This window comes from Equus przewalskii, chromosome 24, assembly GCF_037783145.1.
Source record: "Equus przewalskii isolate Varuska chromosome 24, EquPr2, whole genome shotgun sequence".
NCBI classification, from domain to species: Eukaryota; Metazoa; Chordata; class Mammalia; order Perissodactyla; family Equidae; genus Equus; species Equus przewalskii.
In genome coordinates this window covers 13,389,711-13,405,163 of record NC_091854.1, presented here as the reverse complement: position 1 = coordinate 13,405,163, position 15,453 = coordinate 13,389,711, and the positions used below count along the sequence as shown (strand labels likewise).

Here is a 15,453-nt window from a genome sequence, read left to right as displayed (position 1 = left end):
CACGTACATATATATCTTTCTATGACTATTCTTATCCTTTTCCCCTTTTCCTAATTGGTTGCTAGTCTTTTTTCTTATTAATGCATAAGCATTCTTTGCTATACATGTTAAGCATTTTTCAGTCAGTCTTTTGACTTTATTATGGTCTTTTTTTGCCACACGATTTTTTTACAACTTTACGTAAATTTAGTTAGACCCAGCTTTTTCCTTACCAAATGGGAGGCTGTCTCAACCTCATTTACTGAATAAGTAATTACTGGTATTAATTTGAAACACTATCTTGATCATATAATAGAGTACCAAATATCCTTGTGCCTATTTTCTATAATCTAACTGCAGATTTCTATGTCCACACCATAAAACTTTACTAGAATTTCATAAATTTTAATGAGTCCAACTTCATTACTCTTCTTTTTCAGGTTCTTCCTGGTGCTTCTCCCATGTCTATTCTTCAAAATGCACTTCAGTCATTTTATCACTAACTCTTTCCTTTTCAAAAAAAAATCTCAAATTAAAAATAAACAAAATCCCATTAGTATTTTGATTAGGATAACATCACATTTAAAGATCATTCATTTAAGAAATAAGTGTTATAATATTTAGTCTCCTAAGAACAAGGTACTTTTTTCCATTTATTCAAATCTTTTAAGTCATTTGGTGGAGTTTCAGTTTTCTCCACATAGATCTTCCATATTTCTTTCAATAGTTTTTGATTAGCACCAGGCAAAGGTGAACATAAAGTTACATGCCCCACAAAGACACGAGGTAAAGCAGTTACCTCTGAAAGAGTTACTGTTTTAAAGAAGTAGTTTGGGATCTGCTCCAAAGTAAGTAGGGGAGCCTTGTACTGGACACATTCCCCTATCAAGCTCCTCTATTTTTAACAGAGAATGTCAATCTTGCTTTGGCTCAACTTATTCTTAATATAAGCATCCCTTAAGTTTTCTTTGTTCCTTAAAGCTATCCATTACAACATTCCTGCAAACTCACCAGTCCTCTAAAATTCATTGCTATCAAATACATATTTGATTTGATCTCACAGACTTGTTAGGATTACACCTCACTTCGACTATAAATTGAAAATTACAGTTCCTATTCTTAGAAAAACTAACCATTACATAATTTTGCATATGATTTTAGGAAATTCATAGTCACACCGGTCAAAAACTCCTGCCATAAAGGATGCCTAGGTTAGAATGAACCTATGCGTCTCAGGTGCCTATTGCACCTGCTGCTACATAGCCTGCTGGTAATTCTACAGAGGTAATTCAGGCACAACGGCACATGAGTCACACTTTGTATGGGGGTATTTAAATTTTCTGTAAACTTTTTATTTTGAAATAATTCCAGACTTCATAGGAAAGTTACAAAAACACCACAAAGAATTCTTCACTCAGATTGCTCAAAAGTTACTGTTGGAACATTTAATTTTAAACAACTTCAATTTGAGTTTTTTACTATACTGTAGCCTAATCTCCTTAAACAAACAAAAGTTCAATTTAGTACCTAGGGAGTAATAATAACCTTAGTATAGGACCAAAGTCTCATATCAACAATTTCAAAATCCCCAAATCTCTGAAACTCAAAGCTTCTTCCTAACTCCTTCAGCAGCAAAGCCTGACTGAACCCATTTACAGTCATTATTTACCCATTATAATGTGAACATTTGTAGGTTTCACTGTAGAAACGGTGGTGTCTGATTATGCAACAGTGCCCCAGTCCTACTAGGGATGAATATACTATAGTAAATGTACCATATCACCAAGGATTTCAGATAAGAGAATGTAGACATCTAATTGTCATTGAGTACCATTTCATTTAATCCTCTCAACAATCCATTAAATTGGATCTTGCCCAAGATCACCTAACGGGTACCATATGGCAGAGGCAATATTCAAATTCAAGTTTATCTGAGTCAACGCCCTAAACTGAAAAAAGCACTGAAAACAAGTCTCTTAAAAACAGAATATTGGATGCATAGGAGTTGAAAATAATTCTTTGAAAATATTTAGTATCCCCTTCTTCCCTCTTTTTAGTAAATAACACTACAGCTAAATAACTAATAACATTATCTAAAACCTTGGTCATTTTCATACAAATGGCTGAGAAAACACAGGTATGCTGAAGAAGGTACTTCTAAGTGTCTTTTTTCATTTTCTTTCCCTAAAAGTGAAGTACAGGACCTTATATATTCATCTTGTTACTTCTACATCACCTTTTTAGCAAGCAAAATTTTCTGCAATCCTGATTCTGCCATATATTACATTCACTAAGAATGTCTTCCGTATTAATCTAAGTCAGTGGTTCTCAAATAAGGGTGATTTGGCTTCTCCCGTGCCCCTACTCCAGGAGACATCAGGCAATGTCTGGAGACATTTTTTGCTGTCATGTTTTTGTTGTGCCTGTGTGTTTCTGCTACCAACATCTAGTGGGTAGAAGCCAGGGATGCTGCTAAACATCCTAAAATGCACAAGTGCAGCCTTCCACAACAAAGAATTCTTTGGCTCAAAACATCAACAGTGCCAAGTTGAGAAATCAAGATCTAAATCACTGATGAAAATGCTGAACAAGAATGAACAAAATATTGGGATAATACACTAAAGAGATGTCCAAGTTGACGATCTATGATCTAACCAGCAACATTCTTTAAGTAGGGCTTTCAACTAGCTGGGAATTCATCTTAATGCTTTATTATTCATCCAACACCTGAATATAGACATTTTAAATTCAGTTAATGGCAAAACTACTTTCCACTTAAAAATAATCACGGGTAATTTAACAATGAACAAATGGAAAAATTCAGTTTACAAAGATCTGAATTATTTTTTCACTGAACTGACTCCCAGATGGTTCTATGAATGAAAGATCATCTTATCAGAACAAATTAGATCAAGTCAAACTTTACATTTGAATTTTAAGATCTCACTCTGGAACACAGAATGAATATTCCATATCTCAGCAGCAATTGAATAAAAGCAAATTAAAACCAAGTATCATTTCAACCTTTCAAATTAGCAACAATTTTTTTTTAAAAAAGAGACAACTCAGTGCTAGTGAGATGTTTAAATAGATATTCTCATATACTACAAATAGAATTGAAAACTAGTTTAACCTTTGTTTATTAATAGTCCCACTTTATAGATGAGGAAACTGAAGCAAAGAGAAATTAGGTGGTTTAGCTTAAGATCATATAGCTAGCTGATAAGAAATTTAAACCCAGGCAGCCTGGCTCTAGTTTGTGCTCTTGTTTTTCTGAGGAAGGTTAGTCCTGAGCTAACATCCATCGCCAATTTTCCTCTTTTTGCTGAGGAAGATTGGCCCTGAGCTAACATCCATGCCTATCTTCCTGTATTTTATATGTGGGATGCCTGCCACAGCATGGCTAATGAGCGGTGTGTAGGTCTGCAGCCGGGATCTGAACCAGCGAACCCCAGACCGCTGAAGTGGAATGTGTGAACTTAACCGCTGTGCCACTGGGCTAGCCTCCAGTTTGAGCTCTTAACCACTCCATTTTACTATCTCTAGGTTATACAGATTTTTTTTAACAAGTATTTAAAGTGCATCAAAAATAAGTGGAAGGCAAAACTAAAGGATAAACATACTGGTGAAAATATTCACAATGTATGTAACAGACCAAGGTGAGATATGAACACGCACATCTTAAACAAAAAAATTCAAGAGCTCAGCCTCTCTAATAATCAGATATGCAAAAAAAGTTTAATAATATTCAATTAAAGTGCAGGTATAAGTAAAATAGGCACTCATACTTTTTTGATGAAGGTACAAAGTGGTACTTTGTTGGGAGGACAATTTGGAGTTTCTCTAGAAAGTCTAAATGCATGTAGTCTCTGACCCAGCTATTTTGCTTTCTAGGAATTGAACCTACAGAAAAGTCACATAAGCACACAAAACAATCTGTTCAAGGAAGTTTATTACAGAATTATTTGTAATAAGTAAAAACTAGAAATAAGCTAAATGTTCCTGAATATGGGAACAATTAAATAAATCAGGATATAATAGTCATAGTTGGAATACACTACTTAAAAATGAGGCAGATTTGCATTAACAAGTAAAGAGTTCCATAATATATTGTTAAACGGAAAAGAACTAGCTGCAGAGAAAAGTGTGCCTTTATTCATAAAAAATTAATGTTTAACTTGAGGAGAGTCATGTAACTTTTTATACTTTTATGTAAGTATTTAATATTGTGTTTTACTTAATAAATTGAAAAAAGAAGAAAACAGGATGAGAAGGAAACATGAAATGTTCTCACTAGTCAACTCTACATAGTAGAATTACAGGAGCTATTTTTCCTTTAAACTTTTTTATATGAGGATGTATTATTTTGACAATTGCTCCCATATACTGATTCCTTCCTACACTCCAGTTGGTGTCTAGGTAAATTAATACACCAAAGGTCGCAATTTTACATGGTAGCTCTCATCAGCTCCATTTTACAGATGTGCAAGAAGCTAAGAAATTAATTCTAAAGCCTATCGCATACTATGTTGCTAATCTACCCAGGGGAAAACTTACTAAAAATGTATGAAAACCAACCCCAAATCATTGCAAATTCATGAGCAAAACGCATCATGCAAGAAGAGTCCAATTTGCCATTTCAGAGATCTGAAGTGTTCCAAAATAACAGAGTATAAATTTGGGTTCTAAACCCAGAAAATATACTGAATGCAATATTCTTCCAAAAAACTTCCCACATATATTCATGTATCTAGAGACCCCCAAATTTTACATTTGAGGATATCTGCTTTTTAGTACTGAGAAATAAAATCTGATGGCAATCGTGCTGAATGGTTTCCCTCATAAAACAGAAAAACATTTTATATTTGAGAAGGGAAAAGCCAGTTACCTTACATTTCAAATGCATTATGTCAATTTCTAAATATTTCAGCTTCAAAATGCACCAAGGAACCATCTCATATTTGATAAACACAAGGCATTACTTTACTTCTGGACGCCAACCAGGAAAAAGGAAAACCACTTTTACAAGTATTTATGTCTTGAAACATACATAAAATAAATGGAAAACATCTCCTTCTAACAATATAACATCTTTTGAAAAGGTGGAAGGTTCATCAGAATAATGACAGTTCCGATGGTTCTTTCTTTTCAATTTATGGAGTGGTAAAATTGGAAGGGAACCTAAGAGTTTACCTCGTACAACTCCCACATCAAACAGATGAGGCCCAGAGAAATGAACTGCTCTACTCAAGGCCTCACAGTTACTAAGCGGCTGACGAGGGAGGGACTCACTCAGGTTTTTTGATTCTAAATCCAGAATCCTGATTTTTGAAAGGTATTATCCAATAATTTAGTGGGCCGCTTACAGTTCTTTGGGATCCTGTTCTCCTCTGTACTAATGGGGCCTTTTTAATCCAGCACTTTCAGAAAGCAGCAAACTAATGTGTGTTGTATTATCTGTACTCAACAGATTCACTACAGAGTGAATATTTTCAAAGTCCCCTTCTTCCCCATCACTGGTTTACAAATAAAATCTTATTTGGAATCCTAAAGTAGAAGGGATTATAAAAGCCAAGACGCTCTGGTTACAACTGTGCAGAGGGCCTGCTCTGACTCACTGCTCTGTCCCTAAAGCCTCTGAAATACTGCCATGTATCTTGGGTCTCAGAGATACAGACACATACACACAAACAAACACATACACACACACTCCAAGCCCAAATTTTTATTAGAGTCACATGACATAAAATTAGCATAAGTTTCTAAATGCTTATTTTCAATTTGTGCAGTTATCTTGTCATCGCCCAATAACATACAGCTTACAGATCACACTCTGGGTAGCAATGCTCTACAGCAAAGCAAACCTTAAAAGACGTTCCTGACCAAATCAGAAAGAAGTTAGAAACTTACTTCTTATCAAAAAACGTTGAATTTTCTTTCCTCTTGGTGAATCCATTGGGTAGAAGTTTTAAGTTAATACCTTGCTTTCTGGCACGATTTTTCATAAAGTACATCTAATAGCCAAAAACAAATAGACAAATTAATTTTAAAATGCCTTAAATTTCAAAAGTTAATAACACAATGTTCAAAATATAATAGTCAAGATTTACTGAGTACTATGTTTCACAAACTGTGCTAAGCAGCAATATCTCATTTAACCCTCACAATACTATGAGACAGGTACTATTATCATCCCCATTTTAGCAATGAGAATTAAGGAGATGCCAATATTATACAGCTATTTCTGAGAGGCCGGGCTTGTATTCAAACCCAGGTCTGTCTCATTCCAGCTGGTGTTTTTAACCATATGCTCTAGAGGCCAAAAGGATTTCATGGGGATTTCAAAAATACAGGCCACTTAGCAATCATAGTGGCTACCTATACAGTTCTTTCTCTTTTACTGATGTTTGTATAACATAGTTGGCTGTACATATGCCTGATTTTATTACTAGGCAGTTAGCTCACTCAGGGGAGGAACCATGGCACTGCCTAGTACAAGGCCTAACCTAAAACAGCCACTACTGCAGGCTGTACAAAATGGGATATGAGACGTGTGTTACTCCACTGACCACCGGGGCTGGTTGAGCTGAGCTAGTCAATTCCAGAGAACAGCGAAGGACGTAATACCATGAAGAAAGGAGAAAGATCACTCAAAGAAATGGCATAGTATAAATGCAAGTTGATGGTTAAGTGAATGGGGATCTAGAATTTGCAATGCAAAGAGTTAGACAATCAAGTCATAAGCCAAGGGAAAAGAAAGGCCAGCTATTACTGGCTAAGCGGGAAAATGATTTAAGAAAGTACATGCAATTTTTAACTTACGAAACTTTGGTTTCAGTAATGGCATTGATTACAGGGACCAACTCTTCCCCTGAAAACATCTAAGGATGCCAGATAATGGGGGAAATATATACACATAATAAAATATAAAATACATTTAAAAATCACCTTAAAAGCACTGAAGAACTGACAGAAACAGGTTGGAAAATACAGGACAATATTTAATGAAAAGTGAAAACTCAGACAGCTAAGCAAAGCAATGAAGCCACTTTTGCTAATTCTGGCAAATACTGAGTGCCCCTTTCAACAGCTTCCTCAGCAAGTGGGTCAGCGTCAAGACCCAGCAATCTTCTAGGAAGCTTCTGCAAATGAAGCTGAGTCGCACAGTAATACAACCTCAGCATAAGAATGAACCAGAAATAAACTCCACCTCCAGAGCATGCTAGGAAATTTGTATTAGTGTGACTAGAACAGGAAAAAAGAAAAAAAGGAAAAAAAATCCATTAGAAGTTGTGGCCATGGGCCAGCCCTTGCTCAGATATGAAGTGATTTGCCTTGCTTGTGTGGTCAAGAGAATCACACAGCTTCAACTTGGTTTAAGATAGGTGCAGATTTGCAAAGTTCCCAGGTACCTGGTAGAATAAAAGAACGTCCGCTTGTCCTGGTCTTCAAAAAATTCTCACAAATAATTTTTTAAGGGAAAAAAGCAGTACTTGATAAAAAAAAAAAATAAGCATAAACAATACAAGAAAACAAGGCTCAGTGAGCAGGAACCAAAAGAGAAAAAAAAAGGTAGCTGAAAGCTCCCCATATTTTCAGACATGGAAATAATCATACACAGATTATAGAACTCTGCAAAATTCAAAGGAATAAAAGAAAGCTTGAAAATACTGTGAAAAGAAACTATAGAAAGTGTCTCAGCAGGTTTTTAAAAGAATGAAACAAACCAGAAATTTTCAGAATGCATTATAGAGATAAAAAGATGAAAAATTCAGAAGAAAGGTTAAAGGATAGGTAAGATGTAGGGAAAAGGCCTAAGCCACATTTAATGGTCATTTTAGAAGGAGAAGAGACAAAGAATAAGGCAGAAATAACATTTTACATAGTAATCAACTGATAATTTCCCAGAACTGATGAAACACACTCCACAAATTCTAACAGAAACCTAACAATTCTCAACTAAGATGAATAAAAAGAAATTTGCATTTTGCCATTATAGTAAAAATGCAGGGGGGGCCAACCGGTGGCGCAGCAATTAAGTGTGCAAGTTCCGCTTCGGCGGCTCAGGGTTCACTGGTTCAGGTGTGGACATGGCACCACTTGGCAAGCCATGCTGTGGTAGGCATCCCACATGTAAAGCAGAGGAAGATGGGCATGGATGTTAGCTCAGGGCCAGTCTTCCTCAGCAAAAAGAGGAGGATTGGCAGCAGATGGTAGCTTAGGGCTAATCTTCCTCAAAAAATAAAAATGCAGAAATATAAAAAGAATTCAGCCAAAGAAAAAAAATTTCAAAGTCAGTTTAACAATGACAGATGACTTGGGGCCAGCCCAGTGGCATAATGGTTAAGTTTGTGCACTCCACTTTGGCAGCCTGGAGTTTGGAGGTTCAGATCCCGGGCACAGACATACACATTGCTCATCAAGCCATGCTGTGGCAGTGTCCACATACAAAACAGAGGAAGACTGGCACAGATGTTAGCTCAGTGACAATCTTCCTCAAGCAAAAAGAAGAAGATTGGCAACAGACGTTAGCTCAGAGTCAGTCTTCCTCACTTAAAAAAAAAAAAAGATGATGACTTTACAACAATAACAATGGAAGCCATAAGATAATGGAACAATAATTTTGAACCCAGAATTCTATAGAGGAAAATCATTTAAGAGTGAGGATGAAATAAAAATTCAAACAAAAACCAATAGAGTAATCTAAGAGTTGGCAACCAGCAAACCCTCCCTAAAGGATATGCTAAAGGATGTACTTGGGGCAGAAAGAAAGTGATCTCTCAGATGGAAGGTCTAAGATGATGGAAGGAATTAAAGAGCAAAGAAAGTGGGAAATATGAAGATAAACCAAAATAAACACTGACTGGATAAAACAGTAATTATTGCATGGAGATTTAAAAATGACAATTTAAATACATGAAAACAATAAGAATAATCAGTAGAAAGTTAAAGGGAATTTAAGTGTTCTAAGGTAACTGCTGGTAAACTAGGGCCAAATCCTGCCTCCTACCTATTTTCATAAATAAATTTTGTTGGAATACAGCCCCATCCATTTGTTTATGTACTTTTTATGGCTGCTTTCTTGCTACAATGGCAGAATTGAATAGTTGTGACAGAAAGCATATGGCCTGGAAAAAAATATTTACTATCCAGCCCTTTACAGAAAAACTCCTACTCTAAAGTCCCTGCATTGTCTAGGTACAGGGGTAAGGTACCGATTAACTTTAGATACTGGTAAATTAAGTATGCATGTTGTGACATGTAGTCTAACCAATGAAAGGACAGAAAAAGGGTTTATAACTTCTAAACTGGTAGAAAAATTCAAATGATAAAAAAAAAATCAGTCCAAAAGACAAAAAGAAAAAAACAAAACAAATGGGACAAATAGCACAAATAAAGTGACATGTTTAAAGTCAAATATATAGGTAATTTTATTGAAATGTACGTGAACTTAATGATTTAGTTAAAAGTTACAGATTATCAGACTGGAGTCAAACTAGAACCCTACTATATGGTACTTAGAAAAGACATATCCAAAACATAAAGTAACAGAAAGGCATAAAGGAAAAGTAGAAAAAAATACACCATGCAAATACCAAGCAAAGGACTGGTATAGTTTGATCAATATTAGACAAAGTAAACAAAAAAAAGGATAAAAAGGGTCACCGCATAACACCAAAGGTTAAAATACCGAGAAGCAATATTTCCTGAGGTATGCGTTTAATTATTTAGCTTTAAAGTACATAAAGTAAAGCTAACTGAACCACAGGGGGAAACATACAAATCCTTTCAATTTTACCTACTGGGAAACGTTAACATACCTCTCTTGTTAACATACCTCTGATGGAACACACAGACAAAAAAAATCAATAATGTTATAAATAATTTGAATGACATAATTAAAAAACTGACCTAAAAGGGATATATACAATACTATATTCAGCAACTGCAGAATACTTTTTTCCCCCAAGCAAACAGAAAACTTGACTATATGCAGGGCCATAAACACAAGTCTTAACATATTTTAAAGGAAAAAACTCAGAAAGAAAATGTTCTCTGATCACAATGCAATTAAGCTAAAAATTAAAAAGGATATAACAAGAGTCAGAAGGACACTAACAAAATAGAAAAGCAACACATAATAGCAATTATCTAGAAAAAAAAGAAGACACAAGAAAACAATATCACAAATGAAATTACTACAACTCTTACAAACATATAAAGGAGAATGTTATGAAGAACTTTATGGCAATAAATTTGAAAACTTACGTCAAATGAACAAATTCTTAGAAAAATGTAATCTACTAACGACGACTTAAGAAGACACAGAAAACCTGAACAGTCCCACAAGTAGTAAAGAATATACCTCAGCGGCCTAAACTCTAAGCCCATATCAGTTCATTAATAAATTTTACCAAACTCTAAGGAAGAAATAATTCTGATATTAGTCAATGCATCCAAGAACAAAATGGGAACGTTCCCAAATAATTTTATGAAACTAGAATAATATTGACAAGGAAACCTGAGAAGAATATGAAAAAGGAAAATTAGAGGTCAATTTCATTCATGAACAGAATACAAAATGAAATGATGATGTGGACACACATAAAATGTGAATTCTGCAAAGTATGAAAATACACCATGCAAGTTTAGCTTAAAGTAGAAAACCAATTAAAAGATTATTTATATTCTTATTATTAGAATATTATAGATTAAAAGAACAAAAATGAAACAAACACAGAAAAAGCATTTGATAAAATATAACCACCATTCATAATGAAATCTATTACCAAACTAGGAATAGAACTTCCCTAATCTAGACATCAAATTATATCTACCAAAAATTTAAGAGCAAACATCATGGTACAATCTTGAAAATTTTTCCTGTATGATCAGAAGTTACAAAACAAAGATGTACAGAAGAGTTAACAAAGCAGGCCTGAGACTGTTATCTTTTGAAGGTTCTGCTTGCAAGGCTGGCCCTTGGCTGGTGTCAGGGAATTTGACTGACTGGTAAACGGTTCCCTGCACTGACATAAAACATTTCCTAAAATGATAAGAGTGATTCAGTGTGTCTCAATTGTTTGTATACACATGTGGTTTTATCTGCTTTCCTTCTGGGAGTCTGGAATTTGGCACATGCTAGGCAGAGGGTGCTTCTTCAACCAGCTCCCAATAAAAACCCGGGGCAGTGAGTTTCTAATGAGCTTCCCTGATAGACAGTACTTCACACATGTAATCACAACTCATTACCAGAGGAATTAACAGTGTACTGTGTGACTCAATGGGAGAGGACTCTGGGAAGCTTGCGACTGGATTCCTCCAGACTTTGCCTGGAATGCTTTCTCCTTTTACTAATTTTGCTCTGTATCCTTCCACTGTAATAAATCTTAGCCATGAGTACAAGTGTACATTGAGTCCTGTGAACTCTTCCAGCAAATCATCAAACCTAGGAGTGGACTTGGTTTAAGATAGGACTTACAACATAAACATCTACTATCATCACTAGTATCTGATGTTGAACTGGAAGTCCTAGCTATTCCAAAAGGCAATAAAAAGAGATTAAAAAGATAAGGATAGAAAGACAGAAATAAATTGTGATGAATTGTTTATAAAGAAAATTTCAAAGAATCTATAGATAAGGTGCTGGGATAGACTTTAATTCTCACTGTAAAATAATGCTCACTATAAAATAAACAACAAAAAAATCTCATTCCTAAATACTAGAAAAGAGACAATACAAATTTTTTTTAAAATGCTACTGAAAATAGCATGAAAAAACAAAGTGCCCAAGAATAAATCTAACAAAAAATGTGCGAGACCTCCACTGAGAAAATTATAGAGAGATATTAAAGGACCCAAATAAAGGCAGAGATACAACACAGTCAAGGCTTTAAAGATTCATTGCTGTAAACAAGTCCAATGACCCAAGTTACTCTATACAATAAATGCAACCCCAATTAAAATTCCCAGGTGGGGAAGGGGGAACTATATGTGTTATAAATACCTTCTATTCTGTGGCTTGTTTTTTCACTCTAGTGTCTTTTGGTGAACAGATGTTCTTAATTTTAATGTAGTCAAATTTATCATATATTTCTTTTATAGTTAGTATTTTTATGTTTTTGTAAAGAAATCCTTCCCTACCTTGAAGTTACGAAGCTATTCTCCCATAATTATTTTTTAAAAGCTATATAGTGTTCCATCTCACATTCATGTTCAAACTTTCAAAAAGCAAACATGCTCAAACCTGTGCCATGGCTCCCATTTTCACTTAGAATACATTAGAGGTCCTCACCAGTTCCTCTAACTTCATGTTCAACGTTCTCCTCTTCACTCAACTATCCTTGTCACCTTGCCTCTCTTTTAATCTCTCCAACACACCAACCTTGCTCCTGATGCAGTCTTTACTTTTGCTTTTGTCTCTAGCTGGAATAGCCTTCCTCCAAATGTTCACAGGACTGCCTGTTGCTCATCATTCAGATAGATGCTTAAACGTCATCTCTCAGAGAAGCTTCTCCTCACCACTGTACTGAAAACAGTACCCTCACAACCTCCCCACAACAAACATCATTTTCATTTTCTTTAATCTTCTGTGCCATCTTTATTTTCCACGTGCACTTAACTCTGTCTGAAATTATATTTGTTCCTCTACTTATCTCCTGGCTCTCTTCCTACAATACAAGCTCCATGAGGGGAACGACTTTTTTTTGGTTACGGCTGTATCCTTAGCAACTGGAACAGCCCCAGCTCATGGTGGCCACTTAAAACATCTTTCGAGTGAAAAAGTGAATCTAATTGATTAGAAGGAATTCTTACTGGAAGGGATGAAAAGAAATACTTACATGTTTATTGCTCATTGGTCTTTTCAAGAAAGCATCTCTAGAAATATGGTCAGCTGTCCTTGCTACATCTTCCAAAAATCGATAATCTAAAAATTTCAAAATAGAAAAATAAATAAATGACATATGCAAATGGCCAGGAAGTATCAACCTACTATGCATAGGATGGCTTACCACTTAGAAGATTCATTTCAGTAAACTGTTGTATTGAAACATATGCAGTTTTATCTCGAACTCCATTGCATGTCATTTCTGCTTTGTGTTTCTTTACACAGGACAAACTGAAGAGACAAGAGGTACTTTTATACTGAGGGAAGAAGGGTACAGACAGAAGTAATAAGGTAGGAAATTACACATACCTGCAGGAGTATCGCAGACAACGTGGACATCTGTACTTTGCTTCTTCTGTACCACAAGTTTCACATCTACAAAAGCCCATATGAAACTTAATAAATTATCAAATATTAACTCTATTTATTTATTTATAAACTTTTACTGCTGAGTCAATTACTCATCATGATCAATTTACAGATATGTAGTCACGGTGAATAAAGCACATGCAGGAAGTGATGAAATAACTTGACAGCTGTCACACATCGCCAGAAAATTCTCCTCTACGAAACCACCTCCAAACGACAACCACATTTACAATGTTGTTAGTGATACGTAATTCAAGAAAACACGTATTAAATTTTAAAAGATCATCTCACTTTAACAGGAGCTGTGTTTAGATATCTTAAACACACACAGACCAGAAAAAGAACATAAGACCCAGTCAAATTTAGAGAGTAGCAGCGAATCTTTTTCCTCAACTCTACACCCAACCTAGAATGGGCATCAAAATAATCTAGAGATGCTATTACCTAATATCTGTCTTAACTGCTCTTCCAGGATCTTGGGATACTGACAACCAAACTACAGCCACTTCTGTTTGGTCCTTGTGCTCTAGACAGTAATAGTCCCAAGAATCTGACCACTCTTTTTTTCAACTATGCTGTCACGTAATCACACACTATGAGGAAAACAATCAAAAGAGACAAACATTCAGAGTACTCATAAAGAAACTAGACAATTGGGCGAGTTCAAGTGTATTTTTGTCTAATTTTAACTTAATCCACTTTGTTGTTGCTGGTTTTATTAGACTTTTTCATCTCTATCCTCTCTCAAAGGACTATCAACTCAAGAGCATATTAAGTCAAGCCAGAATCTGGTCCAAGGGTTTTCTGGTCCCCAGATTTTCACATCCTTACTTGCCATTGGGCGCTACCAACCTCACATATTTTCACTCATTTGTTGTCATCTGACTCTCTTTACAGGGAAGACCTCGCTTCCCAATTCCCCCTCCTGCCCTCCCACCACTCAGGATCAAGGGACCCAAACTTTCACTTATTTTTCATTATTCCACACCCTGCTGGTAGTGTAGTTTCCTTCAATCTGAACAACAGAGGACTCCACAGCTTTATTCCCCCAATGGAGCTCTCCCTGCCCTACCTTGACATGGCCAGTTTCCGCTTGGAGCCCACTGGGGGATTCACCTGAGGCTCTTCTTTCACGTTTGTATCATCCATCACTTCCTTCTTCGGGAAATACTTCTCTTCTTTTACACACGCTTCGTCCATCATTTCCTCTTTTATGTTCCGAACAATAAATGCCTCCTCCTGTTTTATCTCCAAGATACCCTTCTTCTCTTCCTTCACTTCCAGCCAGTCCATTACCTCTTCCTTCACCTTCACTTTCTCTTCCTTTACCTCTGGTTCATCTGCCTTCTCTTCTTTTACCACCAAACTACTATCCATCTCCTGCTTCACCTCCAATGTGCCTGATTTCTCCTCCTTTACCTCAGGCCCATCCTCCACCTCCTGCTTTATCCACTGGCCATCCAACATACCTTCTTCCACTTCCGACCAGTCCATAACTTCTTGCTTCACAGCTGTTAGGTCCACACGCATGTCCTCTGCCCTTTGTCCACTTCCCTCCTCTCCATCCCCTGTCTTCCCCATTCCTATCAGTCCATCCCTCGCCTCTCCACCGCTGGCCTCCTCCCTCCCCAACTCCGGACTTCGCCGCGCCCCCTCAGCTACCCTTTGGAGACCGCCTCCCGACGTCCCTTCATTCTCAGCAGCAAAATCCATCAGCTCACGACCCCTGGCCTCCGCTGGCACACTGTCCTTCAATGGAGCTAGTCCACGCCAAGTGGAATGAATTAGGGACGGGAACACCAACAGCAGCACACGTGTGAAACCGAGAAGCTGCAAGCAGCGCGCACGCCGGCCAAGCAAGAGCCCCAATTGTCGTAAAGCAACGCTTCCGCGCCTTGCCTCTTCACGACTCTGCTCTTTACGGCTCTTTACGAGCTCTTTACGGCTCTGCGGCGGTCTGGCCCAGATCCTCTGAGTCTGCGTGAGGCCACTCCCACCGTGAACCCGCCTCCAGGGCGGGGCTTCCTCAAACCTTTCCCCCAGGGAGGCCTCCTCGGCCGCTCTGTTGGAGCGGGGTTCATGCTCTTCTTTGCAAAGAGAGTGGAAGAACCTGGCCGAGGGGAGGGGAGAGAAGCCCTCATCGGCTTGGAATGGGAAAACTCACTCTAATCTGTATCAACGGTTAAATCTAACCTTGTATGAAAATGGAAGAAACA

General features: G+C 36.8%; 1 protein-coding gene across 1 annotated transcript in view; it reads right to left on the bottom strand.

The window, feature by feature from the left end:
• The window catches only part of ZNHIT6 (zinc finger HIT-type containing 6), a 54,983-nt gene extending 39,829 nt beyond the window's left edge, over positions 1 to 15,154 (bottom strand). The window contains exons 1-5 of the mRNA XM_008516955.2: positions 14,310 to 15,154; positions 13,178 to 13,243; positions 12,993 to 13,099; positions 12,822 to 12,907; positions 5,890 to 5,993 (exon numbers count right to left, since the gene is read on the bottom strand). Of these exons, the coding sequence (XP_008515177.1) occupies positions 5,890 to 5,993; positions 12,822 to 12,907; positions 12,993 to 13,099; positions 13,178 to 13,243; positions 14,310 to 14,950 (1,004 nt within the window). The 5' untranslated portion in view covers positions 14,951 to 15,154. The remainder of the gene's footprint in view (positions 1 to 5,889; positions 5,994 to 12,821; positions 12,908 to 12,992; positions 13,100 to 13,177; positions 13,244 to 14,309) is intronic.
• Between the last annotated feature and the right edge of the window lie 299 nt (positions 15,155 to 15,453).